Source organism: Coregonus clupeaformis, chromosome 33, assembly GCF_020615455.1.
Source record: "Coregonus clupeaformis isolate EN_2021a chromosome 33, ASM2061545v1, whole genome shotgun sequence".
In the NCBI taxonomy this organism is placed as follows: Eukaryota; Metazoa; Chordata; class Actinopteri; order Salmoniformes; family Salmonidae; genus Coregonus; species Coregonus clupeaformis.
The window spans coordinates 15,771,091-15,783,155 of NC_059224.1; the positions used below are offsets into that span (position 1 = coordinate 15,771,091).

At 42.9% G+C, this 12,065-nt stretch overlaps 1 protein-coding gene across 1 annotated transcript in view; it reads left to right on the forward strand.

Annotated features, from left to right (window-relative positions):
- The window catches only part of LOC121548874 (nuclear receptor coactivator 1-like), a 96,667-nt gene that overhangs the window by 51,377 nt on the left and 33,225 nt on the right, over positions 1 to 12,065 (forward strand). Inside the window, 1 exon segment of the mRNA XM_041860496.2 lies at positions 1,040 to 1,134. Within this exon segment, the coding sequence (XP_041716430.2) occupies positions 1,046 to 1,134 (89 nt within the window). The 5' untranslated portion in view covers positions 1,040 to 1,045.

The window sequence follows — 12,065 nt, forward strand, 5'->3', positions numbered from 1 at the left end:
AACTCAAGGTATAGTATAGCGATTAAATGTATTTCCCAATTACTTTGAAGCTGGGTTACTCAAGTTGTTCGGCGCTTACTGTTCAAGCCGGTTAGCAAGCTTAACAGATGGCTCTGAAGCTCTGAAGTGCATCTGTTTTACATCATGCACCCAAGGAAACTCAACCAATCACACGACTCAACACTGGAATGACAACACTAGACTCAAGCATTTGTTAGTTCGTCCATCACTCTAGTGAAAGTGACCAATCTAAGGTTTCTAGACATGCACCCGCCTCTAACCCACCAGCCTGAAATTCATTTGAGAGAAAAAAGGGAAATTGAAACCCAAAGGTGCCAAGTCTTGAGAGAGAGCATCTTGATAAATTGAGAGTGAAAACTTGACAAAGACATGTGACTAGTATTGTTGGTGGACAATTTGATGCTTTCCCAAAAAATTGTTACACGTTTGAGCAATGTTGCTTACGGTTCTATATTTTTTGATTCAGACATTTTTATTTTTGATCTGCGGCAGTGATGTTCTGTGCGCCCAAGCTCTCAAGTTTGACCTGTCCGCTCGCAGGACACATCCTTTGCTCTCTCGACCAAATTTCTGCGCTATCGACTGGCGTGTGCTCTCACGGGATCCATCCTCTGCGCTCTCGACTCAGTGTTTGCTTGCTCAATTATGTTTCATCTTGCTCGACAGCGGCATCTCACGCGCAATGGACTTTAGTGGCTGATTTGATGCAATATTTTGTGTGTGGTCAGCGGGGTCCCTTTCGCTTCAGATGCCTAACATGGATCTGCAATTAGAAGGGAAATGAAGATGTGATTTCCTGTCAAATGGACCAATCAGATTCACCCCTTTGTGTCCCAGCTCTAAAACCAATCCTGATTCAGGTTATGCTGACCAGAGGCCAAGATGGTTCTACCTGCGTTAGGCTGTGTTGTTAACTTCTTTGTCTCCTCCATGATGAGTGGTGTTATGTCTGATTTTGAATCAGCTGTGATTGTGGATTCTTACCCAGGCTAACCCTGTCCTCTTCTCTTCTCTGAAGCTCAGAATGAGTGCTGTAGGGGAAAGGGCCCTGGACCCTGCCACGCCAGAGTCCCGCAAGAGGAAGGGCTCACCATGCGACACCTCAGAGCAGAGGTAAGAACACAGTGCATTTACCTTTTAATCACTTAGCAGACGATTGACAAGGTGATGATGACGGCGATGATCTTCATTGCCTTTCAAGAGTAAATTCTTTCCACCACTACACATACTCAACAAGAAGCATTCCCTCATCCCCTCAGAAGTACAATATAACCTTGCTACTACCCTTCAGATTTGGTCTCTCATGGTCATCTGTGTTTGCATAGTACCCCAGAAACTACCCGCTTCTTCGGCCCTGTTGGTGTTGAGGAATAGGAGTTTGAGCCAAGCACAGTAAGGGCAGAATCTTAAACTGACATGCACACTGCCTGCGCACACTTAACTTGAATTCTTGTGTTATCATGCAGTTATGTCAATGGGAGATTTGTGTGAGAATTTGAGAGATTTTGAGAGTATACAGTGCATTTTGTTACGTTACAGCCTTATTCAAAAATGTATGAGGAAAAAAAGTATTTAATCCATCTACACACAATACCCCATAATGACAAAGCAAAAACAGGTTTGTAGAAATTTTAGCAAGTTTATTAAAAATAAAAACCCCGAAATATAACATTTACATACACTACCAGTCAAAAGTTTGGACACACCTACTCATTCAAGGGTTTTTCTTTATTTTGACAATTTTTTTCATTGTAGAATAATAGTGAAGACATAAAAACTATGAAATAACACATATGGAATCATGTAGTAACCAAAAATGTAGTAACAAATCAAAATATATTTTGAGATTCTTCAAATAGCCACCCTTTGCCTTGATGACAGCTTTGCACACTCTTGGCATTCTCTCAACCAGCTTCACCTGGAATGCTTTTCCAACAGTCTTGAAGGAGTTCCCACATATGCTGAGCACTTGTAGGCTGCTTTTCCTTCACTCTGCGGTCCGACTCATCCCAAACCATCTCAATTGGGTTGAGTTCAGGGGATTGTGGAGGCCAGGTCATCTGATGCAGCACTCCATCACTCTCCTTCTAAAAGCCTGTGTAAAATAGCCCTTACACAGGCTGGAGGTGTGTTGGGTCATTTTCCTGTTGAAAAACAAATAATAGTCCCACTAAGCCCAAACCAGATGGGATGGTGTATTGCGGCTTCCGTCTGGCCACTCTACCATAAAGGCCTGATTGATGGAGTGCTGCAGAGATGGTTGTCCTTCTGGAAGGTTCTCCCATCTCCACAGAGGAACTCTGGAGCTCTGTCAGAGTGACCATCGGGTTCTTGGTCACCTCCCTGACCAAGGCCCTTCTCCCCGGATTGCTCAGTTTGGCCGGGCGGCCAGCTCTAGGAAGAGTCTTGGTGGTTCCAAACGTCTTCCATTTAAGAATGATGGAGGCCAATGTGTTCTTGGGGACCTTCAATGCTGCAGAAATGTTTTGGTACCCTTCCCCAGATCTGTGCCTCGACACAATCCTGTCTCTGAGCTCTACGGACAATTCCTTCAACCTCATGGCTTGGTTTTTGCTCTGACGTGCACTGTCAACTGTGGGACCTTATATACACAGGTGTATGCCTTTCCAAATCATGTCCAATCAATTGAATTTACCACAGGTGGACTCCAATCAAGTTGTAGAAACATCTCAAGGATGATCAATGGAAACAGGATGCACCTGAGCTCAATTTTGAGTCTCATAGCAAAAATGTCTAAAAACCTGTTTTCGCTTTGTCATTATGGGGTATTGTGTGTAGATTGATGAGGGGAAAAAATTATTTAATCCATTTTAGAATAAGGCTGTAACGTAACAAAATGTGGAAAAAGTCAATGGGTCTGAATACTTTCCGAATGCACTGTATATGGGGATTTGGCCCTATAGTTGCTGTGTTAGTGGCTGAAGGTTGCTGAGGAGGTGTGTGTGTGTGTGTTGTTGGGCTGGAGCAGACTGGTCTGGCTGAGTGATAGCTAGGGTCTCCTCTACAAGGCCTCAGTAGGCTGATGTAACTGCAGCTTGATCCACCGCCTGTCCGTTTCTACACCAACCCCACGCAGCGCCTGACCTGCGCACACACACCACTCACAATGTGCCTGTGCACGAGCAGCCTTGGCAATGCACTGACCTACTTTCACTGCTGTCGTCTCCCACACACACACTTACTCACTCACTCACTCACTCGCATATACATACAATAAGGGCTGGGCGATGTGGCCTAAAAATCATATCTCAATTTTTTTCATACTTATAGGTGACTCACGATATACAGTACCAGTCAAAAGTTTGGACACACCTACTCATTCAAGGGTTTTTCTTTATTTGTACTATTTTCTACATTGTAGAATAATAGTGAAGACATCAAAACTATGAAATAACACATATGGAATCATGTAGTAACCAATAAAGTGTTAAACAAATCAATCTATTTTATATTTGAGATTCTTCAAAGTAGCCACCCTTTGCCTTGATGACAGTTTTTCATACTCTTGGCATTCTCTCAATCAGCTTCACCTGGAATGCTTTTCCAACAGTCTTGAAGGAGTTCCCACATATGCTGAGCACTTGTTGGCTGCTTTTCCTTCACTCTGTGGTCCAACTCATCCCAAACCATCTCAATTGGGTTGAGGTCAGGTGATTGTGGAAGCCAGGTCATCTGATGCAGCACTCCATCACTCTCCTTCTTGGTCAAATAACCCTTACACAGCCTGGAGGTGTGTTGGGTCATTGTCCTGTTGAAAACAAATGATAGTCCCACTAAGTGCAAACCAGATGGGATGGGGTTTCGCTGCAGAATGCTGTGGTAGCCATGCTGGTTAAGTGTGCCTTGAACTCTAAATAAATCACTGACAGTGTCACCAACAAAGCACCCCCACACCATCACACCTCCTCCTCCATGCTTCACGGTGGGAACCACACATGCGGAGTTCATCCGTTCACCTACTCTGCATCTCACAAAGACACGGCGGTTGGAACCAAAAATCTCCAATTCGGACTCAGACCAAAGGACAGATTTCCACCGGTCGAATGTCCATTGCTCGTGTTTATTGGCACAAGCAAGTCTCTTCTTCCTTTGGTAGTGGTTTCTTTGCCGCAATTCAACCATGAAGGCCTGATTCACGCAGTCTCCTCTGAACAGTTGATGTTGAGATGTGTCTGTTAATTGAACTCTGTGAAGCATTTTTTTGGGCTGTAATCTGAGGTGCAGTTAACTCTAATGACTTTATCCTCTGCAGCAGAGGTAACTCTGGGTCTTCCATTCCTGTGGCGGTCCTCATGGGAGCCAGTTTCATCATAGCGCTTGTTGGTTTTTACGACTGCTCTTGAAGAAACTTTCAAAGTTCTTGAAATGTTCTGGATTTACTGTCTTAAAGTAATGATGGATTGTCGTTCCTCTTTGCTTATTTGAGCTGTTCTTGCCATAATATGGATTTGGTCTTTTACCAAATAGGGCTATCTTCTGTATGCCATCCCTACTTTGTCACAACACAACTGATTGTCTCAAACGCATTAAGAAGGATGTCTTCACTAGTATTCTACAATGTAGAAAATAGTAAAAATAAAGAAGAACCCTGGAATGAGTAGATGTGTCCAAACTTTTGACTGGTACTGTATATCTAAAAATGTTTTAAATGTTTTCTCTAAATAAGCATTGTTGTATAATAAAGGTCAAATATACTGCATTTTAAACAGTCAGCAATAACCTAATGAATTCAGGGCTTGTGAAGTTATACCTAGGCTAAATATAAGCCTTAAACAACCATAAGACCCACAAATATTTTAATTATTTTACCAAACTAGTTGAACCTGCTTTTTTTTGCAATAATCACTGATCTGGCTTTCAAGTCTGTCTATGAAAATGCCCTTTTTTGTTACAACTGTAACTAGAACCATGCATAATGCACATTCAATAATAATGACTAACTTCTTGTAGCAGGCATTAGGCTATAGAAAATTAACACAGGTCTCATCAACAATCTCAAGCCCACATGCTAGTGATTAGCCAGCTAATCTTTATATTTGAAGTTTAGCCAACTTGGATCTATTTGCAAACTAACAGGGTTGAACAGTTGAATTGTTATGAACACACCCTTCTGTCTGTCTCCAACTGTTTGAAAAGTATGTTAGCCATGTCCACTTTGTTCAGATGTTGAAATCAAGTGGCCTACCTTATTTCTCAGAATGAGAACAAATTTCCATTTCCTTATATAATTGTGTTTTAATGCTTATTGCACATTTATAAAACACAGACTAGACAGCTAGTATAACAGTCTGGCTAAAATGCTGCTAGCGATACCCCAATGCTACGCGTGATAAACTGGGTGTTCGTTTTCCAGAATCAATGTTCATTGACACTCTCATTTTAGTAGTGTCTGCTCTGCACTGATAAAAAGTGTATTGTTAGAAAAGTTAACGGTCCATATGACCGATTCTGTGGGACCAAACCTCAAATGCAAATAGCGAGTTGAAACCAAGTGTCAGAGAGGAAGATGTGATCTCTCAACTTTGTTGGCGTGAGAGGCAGGGGGAGGGGCTTGGTGTGTGTGTAAACCATAGAGGAAGAAGCAAAGCAAAATTCTGTCCAAAATAAGGCTAATGCGTTTCTGTGGGCTTATTTTAGACCTAAGCTTGTCGCCTGCCTTCCCGCCTTTGGGACAACGACTCCAATTGTTAGGGTGGAGACGTACATCTCATCATTATATACAGATCTCTGCTGTAAATGGGAAGGTACCAAAAATAGATGACAACATGAGAACAAGCGGACATAAACGCTCATATTTAAAAATTAAAATAACTTGATCCTTGCGATACAGGCATTTGGAATATCGCGCAAAAACATAATTTCGAATGCATCGAATTATCGCCCAGCCCTACATACAATGCATACATGCACACAAACACACACACATATACAATATAGTTAGTGTACGCACTCTGCTAAACACACAGAAGCAGTTAGTCATATGTGAACTCTCTTTCACTCATTCACCCTCACACATGCATTAGTAAAATATAGTCACTCTGACACACACACACACACACACCAGGGTTTCTGTTAGCCGTTAATAGCCGGCTTTTGTCCGTACATTTTTGTAGAAAAGCCGATAAATAAAATTGCCACCAGCCAATTGTCTGGGAGAAGAAGAAAAATCCTGTTGCGAAATAATGCTTTTTAGCCTATTAATTGATGGAAATACCAGTTGATATAAATAGATTTGACCGGTCATGCTTATCAGTCTGTGGGTTAATTTGCATAATGTAGTGGAATTAGTATACAGAAAGGCTACAGAGCCTTTGAGCTGAACATTTGTCAGACCGTGCTTTTATAAGCCCAATCATTGCGCAACAATTCTAAATGCAATTGTGTGTTAAAAATAGTTTTTGGCCAACAATTAAAAATAGCTACTATTTTTATTTCTCAACTGGTAATTAAAGCGCGCTTCCCATTCGCCATTCAAATGCATAGGCAACGGAAGGCAGGCTTCATCAGCGCGTCACACACTACTCTGCAATGAGCTGGAGACAGTATGCATTTTGAAAACCTGAACATTTTACTCCATACTATGAGGCATGTTTTACCTTGCTTCAAAGTAGCCTAGGCAAAATCCGACAATATCCGTGGAGGGAATTATTTTATATTGAGGTAATATGTACATGTGGGTAGAGTTAACGTGACTATACATAGATAATAAACAGAGTAGCAGCAGCGTAAAATAGTCTGGGTAGTCATGATTAGCTGTTCAGGAGTCTTATGGCTTGGGGGTAGAAGCTGTTAAGAATCCTTTTGGACCTAGACTTGGCGCTCCGATACCACTTGCCGTGCGGTAGCAGAGAGAACAGTCAATGACTAGGGTGGCTGGAGTCTTTGACAATTTTTAGGGCCTTCCTCTGACACCGCCTGGTATAGAGGTCCTGGATGGCAGGAAGCTTGGCCCCAGTGATGTACTGGGCCGTACGCACTACCCTATGTAGTGCCTTGCGGTCGGAGGCCGAGCAGTTGCCATACCAGGCGGTGATGCAACCAGTCATGATGCTCTCGATGGTGCAGCTATATAACCTTTTGAGGATCTGAGGACCCATGCCAAATCTTTTCAGTCTCCTGAGTGGGAATAGGCTTTGTCGTGCCCTCTTCACGACTGTCTTGGTGTGTTTGGACTATGATAGTTTGTTGGTGATGTGGACACCAAGGAACTTGAAGCTCTCTACAGCCCCGTCGATGAGAATGGGGGCGTGCTCAGTCCTCTTTTTTTCCCTGTAGTCCACAATAATCTCCTTTGTCTTGATCACGTTGAGGGAGAGGTTGTTATCCTGGCACCACACAGCCAGGTCTCTGACCTCCTCCCTATAGGCTGTCTCATCGTTGTCGGTGATCAGGCCTACCACTGTTGTGTCATCTGCAAACTTAATGATGGTGTTGGAGTCGTGCCTGGCCATGCAGTCATGGGTGAACAGGGAGTACAGGAGGGGACTGAGCACGCACCCCTGAGGGGCCCCCATGTTGAGGATCAGCGTGGCAGATTACCTACCCTTACCACCTGGGGGCAGCCCGTCAGGAAGTCCAGGATCCAGTTGAAGAGGGAGGTGTTTAGTCCCAGGGTCCTTAGCTTAGTGATGAGCTTTGAGGGCACTATGGTGTTTAACGCTGCGCTGTAGTCAATGAATAGCATTCTCACGTAGGTGTTCCTCTTGTCCAGGAGGGAAAGGGCAGTGTGGAGTGCAATAGAGATTGCATCATCTGTGGATCTGTTGGGGCGGTATGCAAATTGGAGTGGGTCTAGGATTTCTGGGATAATGATGTTGATGTGAGCCATTACCAGCCTTTCAAAGCACTTCATGGCTACAGAAGTCTGTAATAGTTTTCAAGCCCTGCCACATCTGACGCGCGTTGGAGCCGGTGTAGTACAATTCAATCTTAGTCCTGTATTGACTCTTTGCCTGTTTGATGGTTCTTCTGAGGGCATAGCGGGATTTCTTATAAGCGTCCGGCTCCTTGAAAGCGGCAGCTCTACCCTTTAGCTCAGTGCGGATGTTGCCTGTAATCCATGGCTTCTGGTTGGGGTATGTACGTACGGTCACTGTGGGGGCAACGTCATCAATGCACTTATTGATGAAGCCAGTGACTGATGTGGTGTACTCCTCAATGCCATCGGAAGAATCCCGGAACATATTTCAGTCTGTGCTAGCAAAACAGTCCTGTAGCTTAACATCTGCTTCATCTGACCACTTCCTTATTAACCAAGTAAAGTGTTCCATATGCTATTGAAACCAGAAGCCTATTTCTCTCATCTTTCATTTTCTGGTAGCCTACTATCTTGTGCACATTGGTGCTGTTAAGAGATAATAGTTGATCAACATTTTAAGCTAAACCTTCTGATCTGTTGCATCAGATTCATTGCTTTTTCTAGTTTCTTATGTAGCCTAGGCCTACTGGTTGTATGAATTTGGGATCTATCGTCCCACAACTGTCCCAGAGTCTGTTTGGGCTATTTCTTTCTCGACAAGCTGACCAATAAAATAGGTAAAGTTTTCAATTATGGGGGATAGTAGATTGGGCGTGTCCATAAGGCTAGGGGAAGTTAAGCTTTGAATTAAATTGCCAAAATTATATAGCCTAATTCGCCTACTCATGTCTATACATAAATAAATAAAATCATTCAAAATGGGCTACTAGAGCATGATTTGGCCACAGAGGATCATTAGCTTCCCCTAGCAAAAAAATAAGTTACATTGCATTGCCTACAGTCGGAGAGAATAAACGTATCTGATATAGCCTAGGCCTGTATGCTATACGCGCTCAGCCATGCATTGAACAGCCTTTTTTGCAAACAGTGATTGAGTTATATTATTAGCCTGAATTATGTCTATCCAATCTGATCATCACATTACAAATAGAAGCCTATCTTACATAAGTCTGCAAATGCGATCAATCCCATTCTATCCTGTTTGTAGGCCAATACCTCCTCAAGTATCCAACCATTTTATCACTCATTTGATCATGTTTACCACATTTCTTCTGTAACTTACTTTCAGCTTCAGCGGCCTAAAACTGTAATTTTTCCTTGGTGGAATTTGAGAGAACAAGGTCAAGCCGAGCCTTAGTCAGTCCCTGCATTCCTCTAATATCTCACACATGGTCAGTGCAGAGCTAGTAGTCACTCTCAGCTCTTAGCTAGGGCTGCTCTCAGCTCATGGCTGCTGGGCTGCTGCTAGAGTGCGGATGTGGATGTGAGTGCATCCACTGTGTGTACGTGTGCAACTGAGTGTAAATGTGTGCGCTTCCCCTGTCTCTGTGGAGTGCCTGCCCTGGGGCCTGGTTCCAGCCCACCCACCAAGCAGCCCTGGGAGCTCTGATCGGCCCCCAAGGTAACGAGACACCCCCTGTGTCTCAGTTATTTCCAGCCCAGGGACATGTACTCTGACCTAAATGCCAGAACTGGACAAGAACCTGACACCATCAGCACACACACATACCTAGAGGTGACAGCATTCCCTCCCCCATATGCCCCCCTAGGCACAACTACGACAACGTAACCAACAAAAACGGGTCACAACTCCTGCAGCTCTGTCGCACGCTGGGCATGTACATAGTCAATGGTAGGCTTCGAGGGGACTCCTATGGTAGGTACACCTATAGCTCATCTCTTGGCAGTAGTACTGTAGACTACTTTATCACTGACCTCAACACAGAGTCTCTCAGAGCGTTCACAGTCAGCCCACTGACACCCCTATCAGATCACAGCAAAATCACAGTCTACTTGACCAGAGTAATACTCAATCATGAGGCATCAAAGCCAAAGCAACTGAATAATATTAAGATATGCTATAGATGGAAGGAAAGTAGTGTGGAAACCTACCAAAAAACAATTAGACAACAACAAATTAAATCCCTTTTAGACAACTTCCTGGACAAAACGTTTCACTGTAATAGTGAAGGTGTAAACTTGACAGTAGAAAACCTAAACAGTATATTTCACCCCTCAGCTTCCCTATCAAATCTAAACATTTCAAACAGAAAACCAAAGAAAATTAACAACAATGACAAATGGTTTGATGAAGAATACAAAAACCGAAGAAGGAAATTGAGAGACGTATCCAACCAAAAACATAGAGACCCAGAAAACCTCAGCCTTCACTATGGTTAATCACTAAAACAATACAGAAACACACTACAGAAAAAGAAGGAACAGCACGTCAGAAATCAGCTCAATGTAATTGAAGAATCCATAGACTCTAACCACTTCTGGGAAAATTGGAAAACACTAAACAAACAACAACACAAAGAGTTATCTATCCAAAACTGAGATGTATGGGTAAACCACTTCTCCACTCTTTTTGGCCCTATAACAAAGAACAAACAGCAAAAACATATACATGATCAAATACAAATCTTAGAATCAACTATTAAAGACTACCAGAACCCACTGGATTCTCCAATTACATTGAATGAACTACAGGACAAAATACAAACCCTCCAACCCAAAAAGGCCTGTGGTGTTGATGGTATCCTCTATGAAATGATAAAATATACAGACCACAAATTCCAGTTGGCTATATTTAAACTCTTTAACATCATCCTTAGCTCTGGCATCTTCCCCAATATTTGGAACCAAGGACTGATCACCCCAATCCACAAAAGTGGAGACAAATTTGATCCCAATAACGACCATGGGATATGTGTAAACAGCAACCTTGGGAAAATCCTCTGCATTATCATTAACAGCAGACTCGTACATTTCCTCAGTGAAAACAATGTACTGAGCAAATATCAAATTGGCTTTTTACCAAATTACCGTACGACAGACCACGTATTCACACTGCACACCCTAATTGACAAACCAAAACAAAGGCAAAGTCTTCTCATGCTTTGTTGATTTCAAAAAAGACTTTTACTCAATTTGGCATGAGGGTCTGCTATACAAATTGATGGAAAGTGGTTTTGGGGGAAAAACATGCGACACTATAAAATCCATGTACACAAACAACAAGTGTGCGATAAAAACGGACAAAAAAACACACATTTCTTTCCACAGGGCCGTAGGGTGAGACAGGTATGCAGCTTAAGCCCCACCCTCTTCAACATATATATCAACTAATTGGCGAGGGCACTAGAACAGTCTGCAGCACCCGGCCTCACCCTACTAGAATCTGAAGTCAAATGTCTACTGTTTGCTGATGATCTGGTGCTTCTGTCCCCAACCAATGAGGGCCTACAGCAGCACCTAAATCTTCTGCACATATTCTGTCAGACCTGGGCCCTGACAGTAAATCTTAGTAAGACAAAAATAATGGTGTTCCAAAAAAGGTCCAGTTGCCTGGACCACAAATGCAAATTCCATCTAGACACCGTTGCCCTAGAGCACACAAAAAATGATACATACCTCGGACTAAACATCAGCGCCACAGGTAACTTCCACAAAGGTGTGAACAATCTGAGAGACAAGGCAAGAAGGGCCTTCTATGCCAACAAAAGGAATATACCAATTCGACATACCAATTAGGATCTGACTAAAAAAATACTTGAATCAGTTATAGAACCCATTGCCGTTTATGGTTGTGAGGTCTGGGGTCCGCTCACCAACCAAGAATTCACAAAATGGGAAAACACCAAATTGAGACTCTTCATGCAGAATTCTGCAAAAATATCCTCTGTGTACAACGTAAAACACCAAATAATGCATGCAGAGCTGAATTAGGCCAATACCCGCTAATTATCAAAATGCAGAAAAGAGCCGTTAAATTCTACAACCACCTAAAAGGAAGCGATTCCCAAACCTTCCACAACAAAGCCATCACCTACAGAGAAATGAACCTGGAGAAGAGTCCCCTAAGCAAGCTGGTCCTGGGGCTCTGTTCACCCCACAGACCCCACAGAGCCCCAGGACAGCAACACAATTACACCCAACCAAATCATGAGAAAACAAAAAGAGAATTGCTTGACACATTGGAAAGAATTAACAAAAAAACAGAGCAAACTAGAATGCTATTTGGCCCTAAACAGAGAGTACA